Below are 27,899 nucleotides of genomic sequence, written 5' to 3'. Positions count from 1 at the left end.
CCTCAATAGTTTGGTGTAATGAGCAAACTTTGTCACACTAGATCATCGACCTGTCCCAATGACACAGTGTAAAAAGAGCCTCTGATTCTGATCGCAGGTCTTGGAAATAAAGGAAGAAATCGTCCGGAAGACATCCAGGTCTTCCGGCTGAACGGCCTCACTCACCTTTTCCTCCCGGGCTACGAACACTAACTGCCATGAGGTGGCGCAATCACTCGCCAGCACTTTTTTGTTGCAGTCCCCGAGTCCGCAAGAAGCGCCTCCCTCTTTTAGAGTTTATTTTCTGGGAGAAAGGGAAGACTGCAATTCGGAATTGACTGTCGCAACTGTGATTACTGAGCAAGGCGAAAAAGAACCGGTCCCTAGGAGAAAATGGCGTCTTGGAGAGATTGCAAGGTGACAGAGCGAGCTCTTAGAGGGAAAGGGAATGGTGGTTGCGCTTGCTGTAGATAAGCTTAATTAATTCTAATGGAAGCTTGCAGTAAAATCTGGGACTTCCTTTTTGAATAGCCTGACCAGGTTGTGTGGGGATTCCGCAGTAAGCTAAAACTGCTTGCTGCAGTTGAGGAATTCCTTTTTGTAGCTCTTTACATCCCTGCTTCTCTTGCTTGCAGAGAAGCAAGAAGGGGACCAGGGACGGGGGATTGCGCGCCTGTGTGTGACGTCAAAGGGTAGTAAAGCTCCTGGCTTGCCAAAAACTGTTCTCTGGAATAAAATGCTTCCGTTTTCTTCCGTGAAAAAGAGCCTTTTGCTACCCTGCCCAAGATTGCCTAACAGTAAGTCGCACTGAACTCAGTGTTCTGAGTAGGTATGCATATAATTGCATTATTTAGCTTGAAGTAACTTCGATAATGCCAAGTTTCTCCTGTGAGCAAAGTTTGACTTTGAAGAACATCATCTGGAAAATTATTTATGTATTTACAAAGCGGGCATGGGGCAACATAGTTTGTAGATTAGCTTCCCACGCCCTCCCTTTTTAGTTAGTCCCCCATATGCAGATAGAGTCTGCGGGTTAATTCAGATGCTGCATTTAGCAAGTGGTATGCTGCAGGGTATGCTGCAGTGGTATGCTGCAGTGGTATGCTGCAGGGTATGCAAGCAGTGTTTACAAACCACCCTTGTACTAAGTAGATGCTGACACTGGTTAGCAAAAAAGTTCATAAGTAACTTCCATTACCTATCTGCTGCTGAAATAATTCTCTCAAAAAAGAGATTTCTCTGCATGAGAAAAGACTTGGGGTGCCTCTGATGTACACCACTTTGCACTTCCATAAGGCATTGCATAGCTACAGTGGTACCTTGGCTCATGAACTTAATCTGTTCCAGGATTCTGGTTGCGACCCAGATTGGTCGTAAGCCAAGTCAAATTTCCCCGTAAGGGTCAGTGTAAATAAGGTTAATCCGTTCTTTTTTAAATCTGTTCTTTCTGATTTTTTAAATCAGAAAAATTTGAAGCAAAGTGACAGAGAAAACAAAGATCACGGCCATCTCCCCCACACCCCCAGTGATAGTGCAGGGGATGGGGGGAGACAGGTACGATCGCGGGCGCTCTGGGAGTAAGGCGGGTGCGATTGTGGGTGCGCTGGAGGGGAACCAGGTGTGGGCACGCTTGGGCAGGGAACACGGGTGCAATCGCAGCCATCCCCCCCCGCACGAATGCCGCCATATCCCCCCCCCCCCAAGCATGACCGCGATCGCGCCTGTGCAGGGGAACCTGATGCATAGTTTGCAACCTGCGGCAAAATTTTTATGAAATTTCTGTTCGCAACTCGATTTGGTCATGAACTGAGGCGTTTGTGAGCCAAGGTACCACTGTATTTTCCTTCTTAGCAAGTTTTTAATGGAGAAAATAGAGGATAGAAATCATGGGAGGGTCATATGTGGAAGATGATGTCATTTGGAAGCACCGCTCCAGCCCCAAATTCCATGAATGAGGAATAATAAAAGAGACACCATTGTTATATTTTATATGTAAATGTCAAAAAGCTGCAGTAGGGGTAGGCAGAAGGACTGCCAGGTGTTTTGGACTTCAACTCTGTTAGCTTTTGGCAATATATCCAGTGGTCAGGGACACTGGGCAGTGAAACAGGAGGGGCGGGGAATGGAGATTGCAGCAATAGGACCAAGGTCTTTGGGTTTACTACCTCTACCCTACACACTTAGCTGAGAATAAGTCCCATAGAACTTATCTCTGAATGGATGACATGCAGATGATTGGAATATCTGCAATAACAATTTATTAATTTCCGTCAATTTGTGGGCAAACTTTGATGTGAAGTGAGAGATCTGTGATCAGAACCTCCTGCATTCTTTGGAAAACAATGATGATGATGTTGCAAATGTACCACCTTTTGCCCTCTTGTAAGGAACCCTGGGAGGCTTGCATAGCTTCATTTTATCTTCACACGACAACCGTGTGATGTAGACCGGGCTGTGAGTGACTGATAGATCCAAGTGAACGTCATGGCCAAATGGAGACTAAAATTGGATCTCCCAGGTCCCCAGTCCAACACTCCAACCACCACACCACACGGGCTCACAGTAATTAATGTTTCTACTGATTTTTTATTGCATTTTGCATATCTCTGTGTGTTCATACTGCAAAATGAGGTAAGTAGTGTGGAGGAGAGACTTGTATTTTTCTTTTGTTCTGCATTTCCTTCCAGTCTAAAGCATGCCATAGATGCTTTTGGTTCAGTGGTGGTCAGTGAAGCATACAGGCACCGAGTAGCTGGAAGAAGTGTATGAGTAAGATCTTAGAAACAACATGGAGGGTAGGATGCCTTCCTTTGTCTTTCAAGCAGCCTCACTGGGCTGCTGTAGGAGAACCTAATCGGGGATCTCATGAGTAGTAGTTGAGCCCTCAAATTTGTGGCATGTTCAGGAATAAATATATGGGAGCAGGATACTCTTGTGCTTGTAAACTCTGAAACAGAGGACCCAACCCAGTTAAAGTTTACACAAAATAGTCAAAGTTCAGAATCTACTGCTAGAAGGTGATATGTCAGGAATGTCAGAGTCTCCTTACCAATGGCGAGAATGAATAATCGGACCCACAGGAAAGCTTGAATTGCCTTGAACCCCAGCGTTTTTATTGGTGAGATCACCCAGATGCCCTGCAGTTACTCATGACAGCATGCTACCAGGTAATTGTCTTCCCTGCCAACTACAAAATCACAGCCCATGTACAGACATTTTTATAAACTTCCAGTCAAAACAGAATATTAGGTTTCCAGATAATGTTAACTTAATAGCATCTTGATGTCTTCACACACAAAACAATACTCTAAACCAGTCAGAAATGCCCATGACAATTAGAAAAGAAAATTTCTGTGACTGAGCCTTATCAACAAGTCAATGCAGTGAATTTCTGACAGTTTGGATCAGTCTCTGTGTCTACCTAAATATGCAAATATGTCTGATTGAGGAATCATTCTGAAAAACTGTTTTGACAACTACACTGCGCAGGTACTTGCCTCTGTGCAGCTAGATTATTAAATGGGTCCATTAAGAAACAAATGAATTTCTTTCTCTCAGCTCCCTGCTGCTGATGGGAATACTGGTATTTCCCCACTGACAGGGTTAGCTTACAACAGCTTCTCAGTCCAGCTAAGAATTCCATCTTCTTAAAGTAACTGTAATGCTAAACAATAACCTGGCTTGGAATTTTGCTGCTTTCTGAGAAATGTGTGCAGGTTTGATTTTATAACTCAAAGGCACACATAAGCAACCTTTTTTTTACCAGGATTTAGCTGAATTTTCCCAACAAGAGCTTGAGGCCTATGTGGTGACTTGTTAATAAAGCAGATGATTGCCTTTGATAATTTTTGAAACAGCTTTCAGTATAAGGTCATATAAGGTGCTAGTTACTTCTGAAAACCCAAATTGAGTGACCAAAGCCAAGTCACAGTCTAAAAGCCTTGAAAACTACATGGATTCAGGTGTTTTTACAGTGTTGTCAAGTAAGTTTTTCAAGATCTCACAGATATGCACACAAGACTGTGGCACAGATAGTGTCAATTCAGCAACTCTTGGGCTAGGTAGATTTAAGTTATCAAGAGAAAGGATTGCTTTAAATTGTTTTCACTTAAAAGCCTTTTTATTTCTTGAACAATGGTGCAAATCTGGCCAGTAAGCCATGTTAATTGACAATAAAATAAAATATTATTTACAGTAGTTCATTGTTCCAGCAGACTTAAATACTTTGCAATGCTTACTTTTTATCTATAGAGAGAATGTCTGAAATAGGTTCCCATAAAGGGTCTTTCTCATATGACCAGCAGCCATGACAGTTTCAGATTACCAGCATAATTGTATAGATGTCTGTTCATACGTTCCATTGAGCTTGGTAGGGCTTACTCCTGGGTAAGTGAGTATAAGATTGCAGCCTTAGTATGTGAATGCAGGAAGATGCACGCTGGACGTTTCTCTCTGCCTCTTTTAGCACCACGGTTGCTCCTTCCTGCTATCCTATTGACTCAGTTTTGCTCTCAGAAAGGTGCAAATGAAAACAAAACACTCATGACTGATAGATTAAACAAGGTTTGATAGTTCAGAAAGTTCCATTTATTTATTTTTTAAATCCAACTTTTGGGGCTTTTTAAAGCATCAATTTTTATACTTGTCTTCAGTCTTAACTAATTTTGTCTTGTTTGGCCCAAAACCACCACCGCATAAAGACAGAACAACTAAAGTCTTATCTTGCCTGTGCCTTTGGACATATGACCGTAATCAGAGAAACTAAGAGCTCAGAACTTTGAAGCAGCAAACGTTGTTATGCTGTATTGATACATTTTTCTAGGTAACTTTATTTTTACAAGTCAGAAGTGTAAGTTTAGCCTTCTTATTTTTATGTGAAGTATGTGTGTGTGTTTTAATTCAGTCTGGCCACTGTTAAAGCTCTTATATCATTGTATTGCATATATCCTGTACAGGTGCAAAAAAGCTACAGAATGTGATATTGAGCGGCAGTCAGCTCCCCACATATCAGGCTTCATGGGAAAAAAATGAACAGCCAGGTTCTAATGCTCAATTTGGAAGTTTATAGAATTCCTGGTGAACTCTTGAAAGTCACATACAGTTTTTCTCCATTATGAACAGAAGCATTGATGGAACACAATGCAGATATAGAATAAAGTATGCAAAATAAAAGTTGAAATTTTGCTTCACTTGCATAATTTATGCAAGATACACTATTCTGTTGTGCATGTATTAGAGTCTTACCTCAGATTTAGCTGATTTCCACACTGCGTTGGGCCAATTTGGACAGACTGAAGAGATGTCCAGTTTGAACTCCTCTGTAATAGACTGAATCCAAACTATAGACTCCTGAAGATTTGGGATTTGGAGTGACACAGACACATTTCTTCCCATGTGCTTCATGCAAGAATCGCACTCAGGAATGAAGAGGACTCAGTCCCCATAATGGGAACAGCAAGTCCTGTTGTCAGATCCCTTTCCCTGCACAGTGGGTGCCTTAACTGAAAGCAGCCAAAGACAAAACTTCCATAGAGAAAACACTGTGGGGGTGTTTGCCAAATGCTATGGCCTATGGCTAAAATGGTCATTTGTACTACAAGTGCTTTTTTCTATTTCCTCTTCCTCATGGGCAGAAAGAGGGCTTTAGAGACAATATGAGCTCAGTGAGACGATACTGAAATGTCTGAACCTGCATAATCGTAGAAGCTAAGGAGGGCTGGACCTTATCGAAATCTGGATGGGCCACTTAATGTTATGAACCGCCCAGAGAGCTACAGCTGTGAGCAGTACAGAAATGTAAATAATATTACTTTATACATTTAATTATCTTAAACTGATACATGTAATTTAGGTTAGTCAGTTGTTGTTGTTAGTCATGAAGTCGTGTCCAACTCATCGTGACCCCATGGACAACATTCCTCCAGGCCTTCCTGTCCTCTGCCATACCCGGAGTCTACTTAAGCTCACACCACCTGACTCCATCAAGCCACCTCATTCTCTGCCGTCCCCTTCTTCTTCAGCCGTCAATTGTTCCCAGCATTAGGCTCTTCTCCAGTGAGTCCTTCCTTCTCATTAGGTGGCCAAAGTATTTGAGTTTCATCTTCAGTATCTGGCCTTCTAAAGAGCAGTCAGGGTTGATCTCTAGGGCTGACCGGTTTGATCGCCTTGCAGTCCAAGGGACTCGCAGGAGTCTCCTCCTGCACCACAATTCAAAGGCCTCAATTCTTTGGTGCTCAGCCTTCCTTATGGTTCAGCTTTCACAGCCATACATTGCAACTGGGAAAACCATAGCCTTGACTATATGCACTTTTGTTGGCAGGGTGATGACTCTGCTTTTTAGTATGCTGTCTAGATTTGCCATAGCTTTCTTCCCAAGGAGCAAGTGTCTTTTAATTTCTTGGCTGCAGTCCCCATCTGTGGTGATCTTGGAGCCCAGGAAAATAAAATCTGTCACTATCTCCATTTCTTCCCCATATATTCGCCAGGAAGTGAGAGGACCGGATGCCATGATCTTAGTTTTCTTAATGTTGAGTTTCAAGCCAACTTTTGCGCTCTCATCTTTCACCCTCATCAAGAGGCTTTTTAGTTCCTCTTCACTTTCTGCCATTAGAGTGGTATCATCTGCATATCTGAGGTTGCTGATATTTCTCCCAGCAATCTTAATTCCAACTGCTGATTCATCTAGCCCCGCCTTTCTCATGATGTGCTCTGCATATAAGTTAAATAGGCAGGGCGACAGTATACAGCCTTGCCAAACTCCTTTCTCAATTTTGAACCAATCAGTGGTTCCGTGTCCAGTTCTCACTGTTGCTTCTTGACCCACATGTAGGTTCTCAAGAGACAAGTAAGATGGTCAGGTACTCCCATCTCTTTAAGAACTTGCCACAATTTGTTGTGATCCTCACAATCAAAGGCTTTAGCATAGTCAATGAAGCAGAAGTAGATCTTTTTCTGGAACTCCCTAGCTTTCTCCATGATCCAGCGTATGTTGGCTATTTGAGCTCTAGTTCCTCTCCCTCTTCAAAATCCTGCCTGTACTTCTGGTAGTTCTTGGTCCACATACTGCTGGAGCCTAGCTTGTAGGATTTTGAGCATAACTTTGCTAGCATGTGAAATGAGTGCAATTGTGCAGTAGTTTGAACATTCTTTGGCATTGCCCTTCTTTGGGATTGGAATGTAAACTGACCTTTTCCAATCCTGTGGCCACTGTTGAGTTTTCCAAATTTGCTGGCATATTGAGTGCAGCACTTTTGCTGCATCATCTTTTACGACCTTGAGTAGCTCAGCTGGAATACTGTCACCTCCACTAGCTTTGTTGTTGCTCAGACTTCCTAAGGCCCATTTGACTTCACATTCCAGGATGTCTGGCTTGAGGTCAGTGACCACCCGCTCGTGATTTTCAGGGACGTTAAGGTCTTTCTTGTATAGTTCCTCTGTATAATCTTGCCACCTCTTCTAATCTCTTCTGCCTCAGTTCCCTGCCATTTGGGCCCTTTATCATGCCCATCTTTGCATGAAACATTCCCTTCATATCTCCAATTTTCTTGAAGAGATCTCTGGTCTGTGACCTGCTACATTTTGTACTCCAAGGCCAAACTTGCCTGTTATTCCGGTTAGCTTTTGGCTTCCTACTTTAGCATTCCAATCCCCCATGATGATAAGGACATCATTTTTTGATGTTAATTCTAGAAGGTGTTGAAGGCCTTCATAGAACCGGTCAACTTCAGCCTCTTCAGCATCAGTTGTTGGGGCATTGATTTGGACTACTGTGATGTTGAATGGTTTGCCTTGGATTCAAACTGAGATCATTCTGTCATTTTGGAGATTGTATCCCAAACATGTTTTGTATGTTTTCCTACTCTTTTATTGACTATGAAGGCTACTCCATTTCTTCTGAGGGATTCTTGCCCACAGTAGTATACCTGATGGTCATCTGAATTAAATTCCCCCATTCCTGTCCATTTTAGTTCACTGATTCCTAAGATGTTGATGTTCAGTCTTGTCATCTCTTGTTTGACCACATCCAGCTTGCCTTGATTCATGGATGTTACATTCCAGGTTCCTATGGAGTATAGATCTTTGCAGCATTGAACTCTCCTTTCACCACCAGATACATCTGCAACTGAGTGTCCTTTCGGCTTTGACCCGCTCACTTAATTCTTTCTGGCATACTAGTACTAGCCCTCTGCTCTTCCCCCGTAGCATATTGACCTGAGGGGCTCATCTTCTGGCATCATATCTTTTTGCCTTTTGGAACTGTCCATGGGGTTTTCATGGCAAAGATTCTGAAGTGGGTTGCCATTTCCTTCTCCAGTGGATCACGTTTTGGCAGAGCTCTCTGCTATGACCTGTCCGTCTTGGGTGGCCCTGCACAGCATAGCTCATAGCTTCATTGCACTACGCAAGCCCTTTCGCCATGGCAAGGCAGTGATCCATGAAGGAGGTTAGTCAGTACTACATCTATTTTTAAACTCACCGCATTTCTTTATTTTCATTTTAAAAAGGGTGTTTTTCTTTTGTGGCTTCAGAATTGCCAGAAATTTGACATCTCTACATTGGACAATTTGGTATTTTATGTTTCCTGCAGGCGTGGCAGGATGCTGGACTTGTTCTATCAACCACAAGTAACGAGGCCTGTAAAATGTATGATGCTACACTCACTCAGGTGGGAATAATTAGGAGTTTACTGGATAAGTTAATAAGCATAATAATGTATTATTTATTCTAATTTCTTACCCTCTACGGATGCTTGCTGCAGTTGTTTCCTATCTATCTATCTATCTATCTATCTATCTATCTATCTATCTATCCACTTTCTAACCCACCCCATTAGCCATATGGCTCCCTGGGTGGGTTACAATAAAACCATGTAATATAAAAACAAAGATCACAATTACAATAAAACATTAAAATAATAAACTAATACAAAATGCACCCACTTAACAGAACTAGTAATTTCATAAAATGCATACCCCATTGTTAAAATACCAATAAAAACAAGTTATCAATTAAAATACTGTGTATTGGGGAAGCAGGGATGAGCATAAGAAATACTTTGCGGAAGTGTATCCTTGTTAGTGTGCTGCAGTAAAAACAAGAGGTTTGTGGCACCTTAACGACTTAGCAGATTGATTGTGCCATAAGCTTCAGTGGGGCAGAGCCTACTTCAGGAAGTTGCCCTGTCATAGGACATTCACAAGATGACGTTTCCTGATCATAGGAACTAAAGCATGGTAAATAAGTGGGTATGGGATCTTAAACATATTGATCATGGCATTTTGCACAGGCTTATGTTTGAAAGTGAAGAATTGCCTTACTTTTCTTTTCTGCAGTTAGAATGCAGTAGTAATTTTGTGTCTGAGAGCCATAAATATGCTAATCCATCTAAAATGTCTTTATAAAGGCAACTCAGAGAGCAGAGAATTGGACTAACTTGTCAAAGTGATTGAAGAAACAGATTCAAAGCCATCTAACAATCCCAAATGTAGCAATGACACAAAGAAAATGACTTAAAACATTCCTTTGGATTACCATGTTGGGAAAAAGTTGAAATTGCAGAGGAAAGTTGAAATGCAGAGGAACTTGCTTTGGTTTCTTAATTACTGTAGCTATTTTCTTGTTACAGTATGTGACTTGGAAAAATGATAAGAGTCTAGGAGGAATAGAAGGAACTCTCTCAAAATTACAAGCGGCCGATCCTAGCTTTTGTAAGTAACAATTTAAGGCTGTGATCCTATACACACTTGATCTAAGGCACTTGAGATCAAGCCTTGCTTAATTTAGTGGGACTTGCTTTTGAACAAATCTATGTATGATTGTACTATAAGTATTCAACCTTTTTATACACTTACCTGGTAATAAAATCCAAAGACCTTCATGGGATGCATAGGATTGTGCTGTAAATGACTTTCCCACCCTCTTTCCCAGTCTGAGCCCTTCCAGATGTTTTGGCCAACAACTCTTACATAGCTCCAGTTTAACATGGCATTTTTGTTGTCATTTTTGGCAATATTTCTGTCTTTTACAAGTATTTAAAATGATGCTTTTTTCTTTTAAGATTTTAGAATTTAAATGATTTAGGGTGCAAAAAAAGCTCTCTAAGTTCAGTGCTAGGGCATGAATTCAGAGCATGCTCCCTCCACCCTTGCAACTGGAGCAATTATTTCCTTACCATAGCTCTGAAGTAACAGACGTAATTTCAGAGCTGGTGCTGGGGGCAAAGAAGGGAGGAGCAAGGTTCCACCTGGGTATGAGGGATTCTGGGCAGTGCCTCCGTCCCTCCCACTTACTAGCAGGGCCATAAGTGCTTTCAGGGGTGAGGAAAGCACTCAGACGTACCTTGCCTCTGAGGTCCTCCTGTCCTCCAATGGATGTCTGTAATCCTCCCAAGTGCAGAAAGTTTCAGGCAGCCACTTTGGATGGTGATGTTATTCTTTGAAACCTTTTGAAATGCTTTTTATTTACTGATTTGATGTTAAAATTGTTCTCTGTAGATTGTCCTTGACAAAGAAGTCATAGTTCTGAAACACACTGTGTTCAGTGAAAACATTCTTCCCTGGCACCTTTTCCAGTGGCACCTTTGCAAATATGTCCTCTTTTTGCTTGTTGTACAACTCCCAACTTGGGTGTGCTGTGTTAATCTTTGTTAATTTGGCTATTCTAGCTGCTGCTGAGCATAGTGGCTATTGTTATACTCTTACCTTCTTAATTTTTTAAAGGGGCTCAGTTTGTAGTTCTCACATTTTGAATATATGATGGAACATATTTTGTTTATGGTTGTTGGTGCTGAATAGATTTTCTGGTCCCGTGTAACAAAATTTGACGAACTGCCTATTATATAATTTTTGTCTAAAGTTTTTGTTATTGATGTCTTTTGGCTTAATTTGCAGCAATGGGGCATGTGATTGCCAATGGTTTGGTCCTGATTGGAACTGGGAGTTCTGTGCGACTGGACAGGAAACTAGATGATGCAATAAGAAAAATGGTTGCAGTTTCACAGTCTCAACCATTGACTGAGCGGGAGAAGTTACATGTGTCCGCGATAGAGCTGTTTGCTAATGCGTAAGTCTTTGATTCGTAGGGAATGCCATTGAAAAACTCTTTGCCTTTTCCATAAAATCTAGCTCTCTAGAAATCTACAGAACAAGCAGCTTATAGGCATAATCATCCCTGTTGTAGAAGTTTCACATTAGCATCCTTGCTTCCCAGCCTCTCCCTTCTCTTTATAAGATTTTTGGTTTTGATTTTTCACTCAGAAATGTCTTGCTTTCCTTGCCAAACAATTATCTACCTTTGAGATAAGGCATAATGATTTTTAACTTTAGAAATAATAAAAACAGGAATTGTTTACATTGCTTCTGCTTTGCACTGCTTCCATACAGTGGCTCCTTTATGTAGTCACTGGGGTAGTTGTCATCATCTGTCTACAGCACTTCTAACTCCCATTTGTAGGCTTCCTAGTATCTGGAGGGAGCAAGAGTTTTCTTTCTCTCTTTCTATTACCATATGGTTTTTAAAATGAAGGCAGGCCGGCAGAGCTGGTAATGCCTTCCAGGTATATAGCGTATACATCAACCCAGTACTGGCTTAATAGACCTCAATTCTGCTTCTTGCCTCTGAGATTGAAGAAATGTTGAGCATCTGGCATGATGCCCTATGTGGCTGGTTTACTACATTTGGTTTTTATGGTCTAGTGCAGGCTTGAGTAAGCTAGTTGTGTTTTATTATATATTTGAAAATGTAATTGTAAATGATATGTAATTAATGATAGGTTTATTTTTAAGCAGCATGGTGTATATCTTTTGAGAAGCCATATGGATAAGAATGGGAAGCAGCCTTGCAAGCAAGCCTACAACAAGTTATTAACCTGTAAAAGCAACAACAGTATTTACTAGTCCTACCGCACATATGAGCTGTGTTTTAATAATCAGTTGCCCAAAATGAATATAATAGAATAATCCTTAGCAAAGTTTCTTTGCCTGGCCACTGGAAGGAAATTTTTCCAATGAGAGCTTGTTAACTAAGTGGATCAGTGTTACAAGTCTTGTATGGACATTAATCTGTGTGGGTTTCTCCTGTGTAGGCAGCTCCCTAGAGCATGTGAGGTGTGGGAACAGATTCTACAGAACCACCCAATGGACTTGCTAGCTCTAAAATTTGCACATGATACTTATTTTTACTTGGGACAGCAGACACAAATGAGGGACTCTGTTGCCCGAGTGTATCCTCACTGGACACCAGATATTCCTCTTAGCAGGTAAGTTCATTTTGCTTTTCTTGCCATCTCTGATTCCACTGTGTGCTGAAATCCAAGAACATCTGATAGAAATATTCAGTGAATCACATTCTAGTTTCTAACTGATTCTGCTGTCCATTGTAAACAGGTGTAAATGAGTGCAGGCCAATTTCTTTAGAAATGTTTACAGTAGAAGCTAAATTTCTTTCAGAATACTTGTGTGCATCCCCCATACAATTATTTCTGTCCAAATGAGTCCTGCAACAAAATGTTGCAGTGTGGAGTGCTCCTGTTTGCTGTTATTCAGCAAATGGCTGCTCTCAGCCATGCTCTCCCCCACAATGCTGCATTTCAAACCTCCTCTTGTCACCCTTTCAGTGCTCAATATGCTGTGTCCACTGAGCACAGGGAGGCATACACCCTTTTTTGTACTTCTGCAAATGTTGGGTTTCCTCTGTGTATTTGGCTATGGAAGGAGCAGCGCTTCAGAAATAGAGGGAACAAGTGAGACCTTCAAATGTGGAGCTCAGTCGATGTGGAGTTCATTTTTCCAGTGATTGCTACAATCTCCTTCCCTTAATTATGTTACGTTTCTCCCCTTTTCACTGAACTTGTACAGTCTTCAGTAGACTGTTTTCCTTTTTGCTTAGGACTTTTCCTAAATAGTTTGTTACCTCTACAAACCCTGTGATTCCCTTGAGTTCTGATGGTACTTTCCTCTTCTGTGTGCGTGATGCAGCTTTAGTTACATAAACATGAGCATTTTCACATCTAAAGATTGGTATTAGTGAATAAGATGATAAAATTGTAGATTGGGTCTGAGGCTGACACAAGGAGTTTGCTTGTCCACTAGGAGTTTAGTGTGGAGCCAGTATGTTCTGTTTAATCACATTTTATTGAGCATCCAAACTGTGGTATTGTATCATTAGCATTCTCCATTTTCCTTTTATCATAAAAGAGAAGGAAATTGTAATATCCACAGGTCTAGATAATTTCAGTCCTACTCTTCAATTTTTTGACAGAGTGGGATTCTGAAGTGGGTGATACATCACAGAAGAGAACCTACCAGAACTCAGCACTTTACCATTATAAACTTTGCAGGGACAGCTGATTATGATCCAATTTTGGGACCCTGATTCTGGAAAAAAATGCTAGAACTTCCCCATGAGTTGCTTCTCCACACATCCAGAGATCTGAACAGTAGCATTTTTATTTCAGTGCTTTGTTGTATGTTAGTTGTTACTATTACTGCATTGGTTTTAAATCCTTTTATCCATTTTTTCCACTTGCAAGGAATACAAGGTGGCTTATGTAGCTCTATTTTTATCCTCACAACAACAACCCTATGAGGGAGATTGGGCTGAGAGTGAATGGCTGGCTGAAAGCTCCCCAGTGAGCTTCATAGCTGAGTGGGGAGTAAAATCCACAACTCATGGGTCCTCAGTCCAACACTCTTGCCACTACACCACACATCATCTTTCTTGAATGCAAAAAGATGCAGCGATGTCAGCAAACAGGTCCAAGCTGAAGATCAGTCTTTATTATAATGTGAGCAGATTGCATTTGGAGCAATATATAGAGACATTGTTTGCCAATTGTTTACACACACGCACCCTCCAAAATTATAGAGGTTGCTTGCTTGGAAGCTGAGCAATCCATGTTGGTGTGAAGAGCACAAAACATCAGCATTGATCAGACTCTGGAGGGAATGTGGAGATACAGCCTGCTTGCCGTTAGGGCCAGCCACTGCTGACACCAAGAGAAAATAGAGTGGTACCTTGGCTCACAAACTTAATCCATTGTACGACTCTGGTCACGACCCAAATTGGCTGTGACCCAAGTCAATGTAAATAAGGTTAATTGGTTCTGTAACCATTTTTTTTATCACAAGAATTTGAAACAAAGTGACAACAAAGTAACAAAGAAAAACAAAGATTGCGGCCATCTCCCCCCCCATCATTCCCATCTTCCCTTCATGAGCGTGATCGCGATCGTCACCTGATGCAAAGTTTGCCACCTGAGGCTATTTTTTTCTGAAATTTCTGTTCACGATCTGATTTAGTCGTGAACTGAGGTTTTTGTGAGCCAAGGTACCACGGTACAGTGATGATGTGTTTCATGTAATTATTTTGTCTGTCCAACTCATGCACTTGTGAGATATTGATAGGCTGTGTGTGCTGCAGGTGCAAGGTTTCTGAAATGGGCTGTTACAAGAAATTAGCATTTTAGGATTATGGCATTGTTACACTTGTGCATAACATTATACATATATATTATAAAGTAATTTTAAAACCTACTGGTTCAGAATCAGAGTTAAGGTTATATCTTAGTGGCTCAAGTTCTACAAAAGCAGAAAACAGAACTGTTGAGGCTCATGCCTCAACAGATGTGTTCCATGATCAGTTACGATGTAAAATGCCATAGACTATGTGTGTTTACAGCTTTTTGGCACTAATGCAAATAGGGAAGATGGAGTGTCTTGGACCAGCACAGATGCCCCATGTTGTCCAGGCCTCTATTGCTTTATGAAGCAGCTAAACCTCAAAAGAAATTTGCATAGGTGTTGACAAGTGGTGATTTGTAGCTTGTAAGGAGGCACAGTTTTGAGGCTTAAAATGGCAGTAGCTTGTTTTTTGGTGATTCACCTTCACTTCACTAAAAGTCTTACTGTAACATATGTTAAAGGCACCATACCTTTGAAACATATGTTTGCCATTTTGCTGAAAATAGAAAGCTTTCAAAGAAGACACCTTTTATTTTGTAAATAATATCATGCTTAACACAGTCCCTCAGCTGTCATCATGTATGTCACATGATTTGTATTCCAAAACTTTTGTCTAGGCAGGAGTCCTACCAGTGACTCTCTTTGACACTGAAAGTTTTCACTTTTTTTGTTTAGCTACATAAAAGGCATGTACTCCTTTGGACTGATGGAAACCAATTTCTTTGATCGTGCTGAGAAGCTTGCCTATGAGGTAAAAAAATAAAGGCAGACAGTGCTGAAAAATGGTATTTTCAACTTGATTTTTGTATGGACGTGGTGAGTGAAAGAGGAAATTGGTGGCAAATTGGCCAATTCTGGCCTTTTAAGGCCTTTTCTTACCTCTTTCCTGACTTTCCTAATCTACACTACCAGGCAAGGAAGGAGTTGAGGAGCTGAACCCCCACCTCATTCCTCAGCTCCCTCCTGCTCTTCCCTTGATCCTCATCTGCTCACCTCACCACAGATTCTGAACAGTTTTCCTCATTCCAGAATTCCTTCTCCTGGCTCCTCACAGGGGTGTCCTAACCAGCATTTTTCCATTGGACAGCCTCCCCACCGTGTCATTCAACAGAGGAGCCAAGCCAATTGCTGGATAATGCTTTTTAAACAACATAAATTGTACAACTGCACAACAGCTAACAAGTACACATTTCTTCCTTCGACCTTTTTGCAAGGCTTTAGCTATTAATCCGACAGATGCATGGTCTGTGCACACTTTGGCTCATGTGCATGAAATGAAGGCAGATGTGAAGAGGGGGCTGGCATTTATGAAGCAAACTGAAAACAACTGGAAGGTAAATGTCCTCTTACTTAGCTCTGGCTTGGTTGGTGCGTATTATCACACACTGGGAGGCCTGTTTCAGTGCACTCTCTTTCACATGCTAGGGTATATATCAGTATCTTTCCATCAGCAGAAGCTATACTTGGATTGCCTTGCATGTCTGAGTTCAAGTGGGCAGCAGTGGTTATGTTCTTGCTGTGGAATTTTTTATGTAGGCTGCTAAGCCAAGACTGTTCAGTTAATGGCTTTTGGAAGCATGGCCAAGCACTTTCTGTTTGGAGGTTTCTGGGACAACTTAAGATTTTACTTCCTTTTTCCATATTCAGGGTTTTTGCTGCAATTTTGATAATTTCTTGATTGAAACTGGGCTGTTGTTTGTGTTGAGATTCTCATTGGATTTTTGGCATGGAAGTTTGTACTATGAAATAAGTAACACAGAACATTGTGGCATTTTGAAAACCTGTGCAGTATAACAGAAGGTAAGGTGTGAACTAGAAAATCCTTGGTTCAAATCTCACCACAGCCACATAGTTCCTGGATATATTAGGCAAATTGGTATTCTCTTAAGGCCAGCCTTCCCATGAGTAATATGGACATAGTAATACTTTCCCATTCTGCAAGGCAGTTGTAAGGATGAAAGTTTCATGTGGGACCCTTGGGAACATGAGGCATGTTGGGAGTTACATCAGAAATATGAGAGGGCCAGATTCAGTACAGGACATCCCTGGACTTTCCCTAATACAGACCTTTTTCTAGCAGCCCCAAACATTTGCTTCTAGGTAACCCTTAAGCTACTTCCATTGTAAAAGGGAGAGATTCTAGTTTACAGTAATTGTTCTTTCATCCATTCTAGGATAGTGACATGCTTTCCTGCCATAATTACTGGCACTGGGCTTTGTATCTTATTGAAAAGGTATGTGGCTGTGTCTTCAGCTCTGTCTTGTGTCTGAGCAAATCTATTCAGCATGGTTCATTGACTTGCCATCCTTTCAGTATTGCTATACCCTTCCCTTTCAGTTGGTTGTCTCAGCTGCATTTAATACCTTCATTCTCACTCTCACAATTCATCATGCAGCAGAGGCCACTGACCCTTCTCTTCATTGTGCATACATGAGTGCTTGCTTTTCTGCATGCTTGGGAACAAGGGCAGTCCTCTGAGCTGAGGCGTAGCACTTTTATACTCCCAGCAAAGCTGAGCTGAAGGCAATTGAAACAAAAGCAAAAATCAAATCACCAGTGCAGGACCATGATGAAGAATATGGTTAAGTAACTGGGTAGATCCAGATAGTAATCCATGGCTGGCATCTCAAAGTTAATTTCTGGTTGCAATCTACTTGAGGTTCACAAACATACATAGGGCAGCACGGCTAGCAGGGGAATGGCAGGAATGGCAGGATGCTTTTCTGTGTAAACATGAATAGGACTTTGCCCTCACTGTTGTGCTGCAAAAGCTGCTGTCTTCAAACAATAATGTACTGCCTGCTCTTGCAATGGAGATGGACATAGCAGGGGCGGATTGTAGAATACAGTGCTCCGATAACTGCCATACAGGATCAGCAGTTCAATTCTGTTCCCAGTGCATTGCAGAAAAACAGTGTTTCAGCACTTTCCTACATGGAAAGGACTTGTGTTTAAGTGAAATAGTAATCATTAGCTTATGAAACAAGTAATGCATACCTGATTTTCCTTTGCAGCAAGGCAAATGTTGGCTTGTGTGGGTGCTGTGCTGCATTCTTGGTGTCATGCAGGTTCAGTCCTTGTAACTGAATTCTGCAAGCTTTTCCTAAGGAGTATTGTGGGTGGTGACGTGCCATTTGAATCTCAGAGTATGGGAATTCATAATCTGAGGAATCAGAAGAAGCAATTGTCTGAGTCAAGCCACAGTCCCTGATGTTTATTCTTACCTAATCTGTAATTAACAGGATTTTTTTCCCTTTTGTAGGGTGACTATGAGACTGCTTTGACCATTTATGACACTCATGTAAGTGTGACCACTTTTCTTGCTGGGAAAATAAAAAAAGTCTGCATTCTCAATTTGGTTCATTTCCTACTAATTTTTTTAAAAATTATGCAAGAAAACCTGGATTCTGTAGCTTATATAAGCTACGCAAATATAGCATCTTGGCATGATTTATTTGGCCAAATCGATTCTGTGATGTTTACCATTTTTCATATTCTAGTTTTGCCTAGTCATGGATGAATGACTAGGGCAGGGGTTGGAAATCTTTCAGAGCTGGTATCTTCAAGGTGTGCCAGGCTGCAGCTTCCTGGACTTACAGTGCCTTGCTGTGCTAGCCTTAAATTACTCTCAGCTTGTATGATTTATGCAGCACAATCCCAGGAGAGTTTACTCAGAAGTGCAACTGAGTTCAATTGGACTTACTTCCCTGTAAGTGCTTGTAGGTTTGCAGCCTCATGTTTACTTTTAAAACCTTTGCCAAACACAACATTACATAGACAGACTTAATAATCCAGATATTTTGTTACAGAACTTTGACTATTTTAAGATGGGTTTAATTCAGCATATAATGGCTTAAACCTATTTTTAGCCCATCTTTGCCACCCTGACTGAGATGATGAAAGACTTGGGTGGGGTAGCTCATAAACACGTATTATCAGAGTTTCTGATAGATGAAAAAATTTCCTCTTGATTTCCCTGCCCAAATTAAATGTGGAAGCACTCTTCATTGTTACATTTAAAAGGTTTACTTTAGAAGTGTGCAAGAGAAGAAAAATCCCTTACATTTACAGATCTGGACATGCCTCTTGATTGGAAGCAAGCAAGCCCCGAGTAGCAACATTTGAAAACAAAACTGGCAAGTTTCTTCGGTGGGTTGTCAGGATTGTGCTGTGCAACTCCGTGGAGGGAATGCTAGAGGGATCTAGCATTTAACAATTATAAAATCTTCAGAGGCTGGCTGGGAGTATTCAGGGGCACGGCAGGCATCCTGCCCCATGCTTTGGGCTCACAGGAGACTTTCATTGTGTGATGCAGTTCTCACATCATACTAGAAATTTTCTCAGCTGCATTAGTGTACCTGGCCCACAATGCTATTGAGCTGGCCAGTCAAAGAGCACCTATGCAAAAATGGCTTAGAAAGGCATGTTGTTGTCACACCCATGATCAATGGCCTTGAATGTCCTAGAAGAGGGGTTTCCAACCTGGGGTGCCTGCATCCACAGGGGGTACGAGATGGCATTTCAGGGGGTGTGACTAAAGGGAAGGCTATGTTGCAGTTCACGAAAAACTATCCCAGTAACAACATTATTTATTATTACAGTGGTACCTCTGCTCATGAACACTTTGGTTCACGACCAAATAGGGTCACGAACTAAAATTTAATAAAAATTTTAACTCAGGTTGCAAACTCCGCATTGGGTGGTGACCATGATCGCAGCTGTCTCCCCACCTCTCTGAGTGGGGAGACGGCCACGATCATGCTGGGGGCGGCGGGGAGATGGCCAAGATCGCGTCTGTCTTTCCTGCACGAGCATGCCCGTGATTGCGCCCCTCTTTCCTGCAGGAGTGCAACTGCGATCTCAGCCATCTCTCCCCCAGCAAGATCGCACCTGTCTCCCCCCCCCCGAGTGCACCCGTGTTCACGCCTGTCTCTCCCCCAACACGTTGGGATGATGGGCTCCATCGTGGTCGTGCTGTGGGGGTGCGGAGATATGGCTGCACTCGTGCTGAAGGTTGAGGGGGAGATGGCTATGATCTTTGTTGTTCGTTGTCACTTTGCTTCACATTTTTCTGATTAAAAAAATAGTTACAGAATAGATTAACCTTATTTTACATTGAACCTTATGGGGAAATTTAACTTGGGTCACGACCATTTTGGGTCACAACCAGAGTCCTGGAACAGATTAAGTTCGTGAGCCAAGGTACCACTGTATTTTGTTTGCATTTGGATTCAGTTCTCTTTTGTCAATCAAGACAAAATCTAGGAATCTCCTGGATCCACATGCAGACTTGTGGATCTCAATCTCTTGCTGAGATTGAGATCCACATTTCCACATTTTGACAAAATCATGAATGAGAAGCAGGAACAAGTAAATGAATTTTATACTCACAATTGGGATTGATTTTACTGTTTGCAATTTTTTCTAATTGCTCATTTTATATCTGAATTTTGTGCACTGAGTTAAAAGCTTATTTTTCTGAGTTCAGTTTGTTCACCCACAGTAGTATGTGTGCTTAAATTTGTGGTTCAAAAATTAGAAATTTGACTTTTCATTTTCAAATGGGATATTACCTTTGTAGTGGGTGCAGACATAAATCAAACATTTTCTAGGGATGTGGACCATAGCAAAGGTTGGGAGCCACTGTTCTAGAAGCAATTTTCCTATTGTTCTGAAACTGTGGCATAGAAAACAGCTTCTGCTCTTAATCTTGCTTTTCCTTTTTTCGTATTTCATTCTGGATCTTAAGCTTTTCACAGTCTGTATCAGTCTTACAGCATAGTCTTTAAAAAAAATTGCATGCAATAATCAGCAAAGAAGCTCCTTATGATCAAGTTTTTAATCCAAAGAAATGCTCTCACTCTACCAAGCAAGCATTCTAATCTTTTTTAAAGAAAAAATTCGCCTTCTTGAATTCAAGTGAAGGAGAAAGAGCAATAGTATGTGTAGGTTATAGGAAAGGGCCCAAACTGTCTTTATTTTAATGGTGCTCTTGGGTTTAGATTCTTCTGAAGAAATTGTAAACACTGATACTGTGTATAATGGCTTGATGTTCTCTCTCCCTCTGGACTCTTTTCCTCAGTCTAAGTTGCAAATGCTTTGCGGTTTACAGATTGCATCCAGGTGCCAGCTGAGTGGGACCATGCTAGATGTTGTTGACAATTCCTCCATGCTGTATCGACTTCAGCTAGAAGGTAAAAAAAGGCTTTCTCTTTATGTGGAATGGAGGTGTCATTGCAAAGATGCCAGCCATGTTTTGATCTCAGGCAGTAACCCTCCTCTTTTCACCACAGTAATTATAGAGACTCTTGATGGAGTCTCTTGATGGAGTAAAAAGCCTTGGGAAGAGAATTGTTTTGCTAAAGCAGGCATAGGGCACAAGCAGCCCATGGGCCACATGTGGCCCCTACTGCCCCTGCCACTGTCATGCCATGGGAATGGATGGCCACAAAAAATAAGAAAATATAATAAAAAACACTGATTGGTTGGTATTATTATTTGCTACCAGTGCTGAATTTGTGATAATTGCTTGCCCAGGGACCTAGGGGAGTGAAAAGGGGCCCCAGATATCTCAGAATTGCCCAGCCTGTGCTAAAAGTATGACTCAAAAACTGTGGGTCAGATGACTCCATGACAACAATGCACGCGTAAAGGTTGTGGAGAGACTGCAAATGAGCTTCAGGCTTATATGAATCCCTCTCAGTCAACTGGGTAGGAGGTAGTGGGGTGGGCACAGAGATTGCCCTCCTCTTTTAGGTCAAAAGGCCAGACCAGTCTTACTGTATCCTGAGGAAGCAGCAGAAAATTCTCCCCAGGTTGGCTCTGCTTTCTGATGGAAAAACAACATTGTCTCTGAGGATTACTAGATAAGAATGACACTGAGGTAGCCAAGAGTTTTATTTGACTGAAACATAAGAAATCCAGTGCTCTGTTCCCAGTGGACAACAGGATACCTATGGAAAGCCCCTAACTAGGGCACAGGGACAGTGCACCCTCCCACTGCTGTTTCCCAGCAACTCATGGTCAAAGGTATGTTGCCTGAGGCTGGAGGCCACATAGATTTCTTGATTCCCTCTTTAAAGCCAGTCCTGCTGTCTGGGTTCTGGGTTCTGGCCTGAATGCATTAAAGTGAAGAAGGACAGATGGACGGAGGGAGGGAGGGAGGGAGGGAAGATGAGCCACCCTGCTAATACAACTGGTATATAGCGTAGCAAACTACTTCTTTCTTGGCTAATTTAATACATTGTCCCACCCCATTGCTTATGCACTTTTGTTCTGATGGTCTGGGTACTCACACCACTAGATCAGCTTCAAGGAAGCAGGAAGTGGAAGAATGGTCAAGACAGGCATCTTTATAATGGTTTAAATGTTCATATATTAACTTAGATGTTATATTTCATATAAAATCACTATGTAGTTAATAGATTCGCAACCAAGTGTTATGTATGTTCACCCCAAAAAAGGTCCCCACTGTGTTAACTGAGTTTGCTGTGGGAGACTCCATATAAGAGATTGTAGCCCAGGAAGCCTCTGCCTTTCTTTTTGAAAACCAGATTGGTTGTTTGACATATGTGCAACTTTGCTCTTAGGTGTGAATGTGGGTGACAGGTGGAAACAAGTAAACCAGCTGACAAAGAAGCATGCCAAGGATCACATCCTGATCTTCAATGATGTTCACTTTCTGATGTCTTCATTAGGAGCCCAGGACCATAAAACAACTCAAGAACTCTTAGCAACCCTCCAAGAACTGGCCCAGTAAGCAGAAAATGTTAATATTGCACGAGAGTACTGGGGATAGGCAACCTGCTGCCCTCAGATGTTTTCAACTTTAGCTTCCAGCAATGGCTGTGGATTATGGGAGTTGTAGTCCAAAAGTCTGTAGTCCCAGGTTGCCTGCAGGGCTGGAGCTAGTCTAAACCCTGCCCTCCCATAAGCGATTGCTTCTGCGTGCTTCAGGACTGCCCTGCCAAAGGCTGTTTCCAAAGAGGATTGGTCCCTGAAGACTGTAGAAAATCCTATAACATAGCAAGATTAGCAGGGTCAGTAAGTACTGAAAGACAGAGGATTACTTTCTGAGGTGAGCCAGCCAAGCTGGTATCCACTTTTCTCCATATGACATGGAGCCAAACAGTATTTCAGCTGTACCACCAAGGGTGCATTCAGCAGCACTTCATCTAATGTAATATTTGCCATCCTCTGTAACAGTCATCTCACAGTGGAGCATGACCAACCTGAGTTCTCAACTGGAGCTTGACACTATGGACTTTGTTCTCAGTAATCCTGGGAATGGGCAAAGTTCCTCAGCATCCCACGTCAAGCCTTAACGTGTTGACAGCACCAAACATGCACAAAGTGTTCACTGAGTGTTACGCTGGCAAACAGCGTAAGTGTTCAGCAGTTGAAAAGGAGGTTGAAACCAATGCAGTTGGTGACTGCTTTTGTTAAACAGGTATTCTCTTTCCTTTCTTTGTTTGGCTTTTGCAGGGCTACAACAACTGCAGTGATGCATTGATTGCTCTTTGTTCATTGCCAAACAGTTTGGCTTACCAGTTGTACAACTAGATGTTTTCACTTCCCTTTCTCTGCTGTAGGGTGCCCGATGAAGACCATGAGCTGAACCTTGTCCCAGAACTGGGGCTGCCTCTTTTGCAATCATTTGTTGAATTTGAGATGGGCAATTATGACAAGGCAGTGGAATTGCTGTATCCTGTTCGCTACAGACTTGTTGAAATAGGAGGGAGCAATGCTCAGGTGAAAAGGAAATTTGATTTTCAAGCACATTTTGGTAGCTCTATCCTGTTCCATGTTTGAGTCTTGGAGAAATTTCATACATACCTGAAAAACAGAGGCTGGAAAGCAGCCCATCTCATGCAGACAGGGGTGCTGAAATGAATTCCATTTGCAGGGGAAAAGTCCTTTTCCTAGCTGCTGGAAAGAGCTTGGAGCCAGGGCGCCCACACTCCTCTCCTCTGCAGTCAGCTGCTAGGAAACCCATCTGTTATTCCCCACCTTCTCCTCTGACTCAGGCCTCATGTCTGTATTCTGGGTTCTTGAGACCGCCTAGTAATATTTATTATTATGTTTTGCTTTTGAAGAAAAAGGGAATGTGTGGGACGCATTTTCAAGTTATGTTTTTCATGATACTGGATCACACTGAGGACCACGCCAATTGTTACTACTTAGCAGTTTGAGTATTTGAAACATTTCATGCTACCTGAGGCGATTAAATGAATTGGACGAGGCATGATCTGAACTGTAGAGTTTCTACTTCACAAATCACTCATTGCCAATGCATTATATCAAATGCAATAGTGTGGTGTCCTGGTTAGGGTGTTGGACTAAGCATCAGGAGATCTAGGTTTGAGTTTCCAATGAGCCCGAAAGTTCACTGAGTTATTTTGGGCCAGTCACAAAGTCCCAGCCTAAACTGCCTCTTAGAGTTGTTGTTATGAGCAGAAAATGGAGTGGAGGTGAATCCTGTAAGCTACCTTTGGTTCCCTGCAAGAGAAAGAAAGGTAGGGTATAAACCTTAATAATAGGTGGCAGTTATGCGTTTTAGTCCTAACCAGCAGATCCCTAGCTAGTGCTCTGTTCCTGTGGTCACCAAAACAGATGCTAGATTAGTAGCCAAGAAAAGCAAAGCAAACTGGTATTTTCTGCTTTCAGAGATGGTGAAATGTGCCTTCTGTGACCTTTTTAAAACTGTTTTTCTGGACAGAATCCCTGTGGAATTTGGACTGCAGTATTACTTTACTGTACCGTAATATTTAAAGAACTGACCAAGCAAAGAACAATAGATGTGGTTTATCGTTGTAATACAATACAGTGGTGAATATCACCAGTGCTTATGTTTAAATAGTTAGTGTCCTGAGGCTCCCTTGCCCTGTTATTACAATCCTGGAATTTAAGCTGTGTATTTAACTTTTTCCTCCAGAGAGATGTTTTTGCCCAGTTGCTGATTCATGCTGCTTTAAATTGTAAATCCAAAGCTAACCAGAAGCTTGCAAGGTAAGTTTTTTCTTCTTAGAAATATATGCTTGCCAGTAGTCAAAGAGGAACGAAGGAGCTTTCTCCCCAGTAGAGAGAGGTTTTACTGTCTGCTTGAAACTAAGGCCCAAAAGTCGTACCCTTGAAGGTTTGCTTTCAACTTATCTAGTGCCTAAGTTTCCTAGATAACCCCCACCCCTTATGAGGAACATGAAGCTTCTGCTTCACCAAGTTGCTTGTTAGAAGAGGCTAAACTAAACTGGAGGGATACAACCTTGTCCTCCTCAATCTGCTTGCAGATTTAGGATGCTGGAGCAGCATTTGGCAATAGGTGGATATAGCACTTGCAGGTTAAAACAGGAGGCCTCTGATTCAACCATACTTAATGGAATGGTCCTCAAGTAGGGGCTAGGAACTTTTACTTTTCATACCCACCGTACTCTTTCTCTACCCAGTCACCCACGTGAAAAAAAAAAAACTGAGCAAAAGGAACCATCTCCTGGGGCAGGGGTTGGGGAACAGAAGCTGTCACTGTGTACCGGGAAAGGCAGAAGAGGTGCATAAGCTACTGGGGGGGGGGGGGGGCTCAAGTCCCCACACATAGCTTGAGAGGAAGAGGAGCACGACTCCCTGCCTTGCTGCGGCGGGTGGAGGAGCCTGAGCCAGCTGCTGCTATGGGAGGTGAGCATGGGTTGGTGCAGCTGCCACCACTGCCCCCGTTGTCCTCTTCCCACATCCCAGCTGCCACCACCTGCTTTCTCCTCTCTGCCTGCATGAGTCTGGGGCATTGGTGGGAAGGCAGCCCAAGAGACTGCCTGTGCCACTGCTTCACTCTTGCGAAGGTCCCCATGTTTATGGGGGAAGTTTGGTTTGTCAGCCCAATATATGTTATTGACGGTCCAGGGCATGCTACTCGGCATCAAGCCTTCCTCCAATAAAGTTTTGGAGTTAACCCTGCCACCTGATAGGCCTGAAACAAGTGCTTAGGATGGAATGTAGCAGTCACTGTGAGCCATTTCAGACATTTCAGAAAAGCAGCAGAAGGGGGAACGATGAATGGTTATAATGTGTATATCTGCTGTGGAAAGATGCAGTGTTGAGGCATGTACTTTATTCTGCCCATATGACAGGGTCAGTCTTTACGTGCCACAGGACCATTGTGGGAAGAAATCACTGTAAAGTAGCTCCCATGTACCTTCTAAGGGCATGCTGCTCAGTACTGGATCTTAAGGAATTAATTTTGATGAAGAAGCCACCTCCTAGCACGTGCAGCATGCAGTCTTTTCATATTAAAACTGGAGGCACACTTCACTGCTAACCATAATTTCCCAGTTAACTCCCAGAACAGTGGACTGGCATGCACACAACTGTAGACTAGCCCAGTTAATATTGCTTCCTAACATACCTGCCACAGTCAAGACAGAATTCAAGAAGGGGAATACACTTTTAAGGTGATGACAACACTTTAGGAATTTCCCTGCAACTATCAGCATGGAATTTCACAGTGCAGCATGGAATTACACTGGAATGCCAGGCTAGCCTTTCTTCCTTGGGATAGTGTAATTACCTGTAGACTGATGGGAGTGGGGGTGGCCTGCACAGGACCTCCACTCTCTGGGGCATCAGATGCTGGATACATCCAACATAGCGCCTTGATTCAAGGCACACTTTGCTCTGAGGGTTTTCAGACAGCATGCTTGACTCCTCAGGATGGTGTTTATGAATAATTATGTGATATGATGGAATAAAGCAGCAGCCTCATGATGACTAGCATTTCGTAGGACATTTTATTGCACTCAGAAAGAGGCTGCTTTATGAGAATTCTCATGTTTTTCTTCTTTAGGTGTCTCCTTATTGAACGTGATGAACTGAGACCAAATTCCCCATTGACTGAACGTCTGATGCGAAAAACCACAACTCTTCATGCTTTGGGATAAACCTTACACTTTTATTGGTTGACAGGCTTGCAATATTCATTATAAATCAGCAATGTTTTCTTTTGTCAATAAGCCAATTGCATAATGGGTACTGAACTTTGCGTAAATACAAGATATCAGGCTTTCAGGAAATTAATGAGAGGGATTCAGTTTTGCTTCTGGACTTTCAGGAATCTGTAGTGTGTTCCCCCCTCCCTACTTTATTTCCATACTTATCCAATGGGGGAGCAGAGGGAACCCCCATGGTGCCCATGCTTGGTGCCCACTGCTTCCAGGGTCTCCATTCACTGGTAGCTGGGATTGCCTCGAAAGTGGAGACCTCTAGTCGCTGCAGTCTTTGTTTCCTTTGCATGCCACTGAGAGCAGTTGGCTTGTCTTTTGTAACTATCCATGGTAACCATTTTATTGGTTGTGCCCAGGACAAATTTCAAATGCGCCCATGAGCCTCAAAAGGTTGCTTAATCCTGACCTACTGGAATTTTCTTGTTCACATTTTTGCCATTCCAGAAATGGCCATGGTAATTGATAATGGGTGAATAGAGCTGGGCAGGGGTAAGTTGTGTAAACCTTAGTTTACACAATATGAAGAATCCATAGCTGCAATCCACTGAGAACTAATGTGCAAATCCATTTTAAATGAATGTGAATCAAGCAGTGTTGCAGACTTGCACTTTGTATGTCCTTGAAATGAATAGGCTGCAATTGATGGTTTGGGAAGTAAAGATCTATATTAAATTGTGACAGTCTCTCTCTGAAACTAAGTTAATAGTTGTATACACATACAAATTCTAGTAAAAGCTGTGCTTACATGTATGTGAATATGTGTGGTAGATGATCTCTATAATGTACAGATGTGTGCTTCTTTTCTTTGAATTCTGAACGTCGCCTGGATTGGTAAACCTTATGAGGAATTTCTTTGCAGCACTGCTACCATCTTTCCTGATACCACAATTCCAACAGAATCCTGTAAAACCTAAAAGTTGCTATAAAAGATGGGATGAGATAGACGCCAAGTTGAGCAGTAAAACAAATACTCTCTAAAGGAACCTACCTAACAACAGACCTCCTCTTTCTCTCCCAAGACTTTCTCTGATTAAGTCATACCTTAACTGCCCTTTCCCAGCTGACCTGTTCCATTTTACTAGAATCCCAGCTGACCTGAATTGAATTTATCTCTCTATGGCCCATCTTTCAATATTAAAAATGTTTGTCTCTCCCCATTCAGAAAGTAACTTATGGGGTCTATTTTTTCCAGAACTTTGACATCTATCTGTGCCTGATACAGAATGGGAGGGGGCTGGAGGGAAGGCTTAATTATTTACTACACCGCATGAATTATCTGGATGACTTTAACATAAAAGTGCAAATATATTTGAGTTACCACTGATCTGAGATTTGTTCCAGACAATGCAGAGACCCAATGAAATCAATGGCCAATGAGCTTTCTCCAAGAATGGCTTAAGAAACCCTCCAACCTCAGGGTTTCTAATTTTAGAGAGGTGTGGGTGGAGCTTTTCTGTTGTTAAACTAATTGAG

The 27,899-nt window shown here is 42.0% G+C and overlaps 1 protein-coding gene across 2 annotated transcripts; it reads left to right on the top strand.

Moving 5' to 3' along the window:
* Positions 1 to 259: 259 nt before the first annotated feature.
* On the top strand, positions 260 to 27,176 carry TTC38 (tetratricopeptide repeat domain 38). Of its 2 annotated transcripts, none has more exons than XM_044417675.1 (14): positions 260 to 396; positions 8,567 to 8,644; positions 9,605 to 9,686; positions 10,869 to 11,040; positions 12,062 to 12,235; positions 15,114 to 15,189; positions 15,653 to 15,772; positions 16,613 to 16,672; positions 17,702 to 17,740; positions 20,552 to 20,633; positions 22,029 to 22,194; positions 23,031 to 23,190; positions 24,374 to 24,447; positions 26,270 to 27,176. In XM_044417675.1, the coding sequence occupies exons 1-14, from the start codon at positions 373 to 375 to the stop codon at positions 26,361 to 26,363; spliced, it is 1,401 nt and encodes a 466-aa protein (XP_044273610.1). In that variant the 5' UTR covers positions 260 to 372; the 3' UTR covers positions 26,364 to 27,176. The 2 variants fall into 2 exon arrangements, with proteins under 2 accessions (XP_044273610.1, XP_044273611.1); XM_044417676.1 differs by lacking the exon at positions 260 to 396 and adding an exon at positions 712 to 776.
* The last annotated feature ends 723 nt before the right edge of the window (positions 27,177 to 27,899 follow it).

Source organism: Varanus komodoensis, unplaced genomic scaffold (assembly GCF_004798865.1).
Source record: "Varanus komodoensis strain SLA01 unplaced genomic scaffold, ASM479886v1 scaffold9, whole genome shotgun sequence".
NCBI lineage: Eukaryota > Metazoa > Chordata > Lepidosauria > Squamata > Varanidae > Varanus > Varanus komodoensis.
The sequence above is the reverse complement of the archived record's forward strand: the minus strand, read 5'-3'. Positions and strand labels throughout refer to the sequence as shown.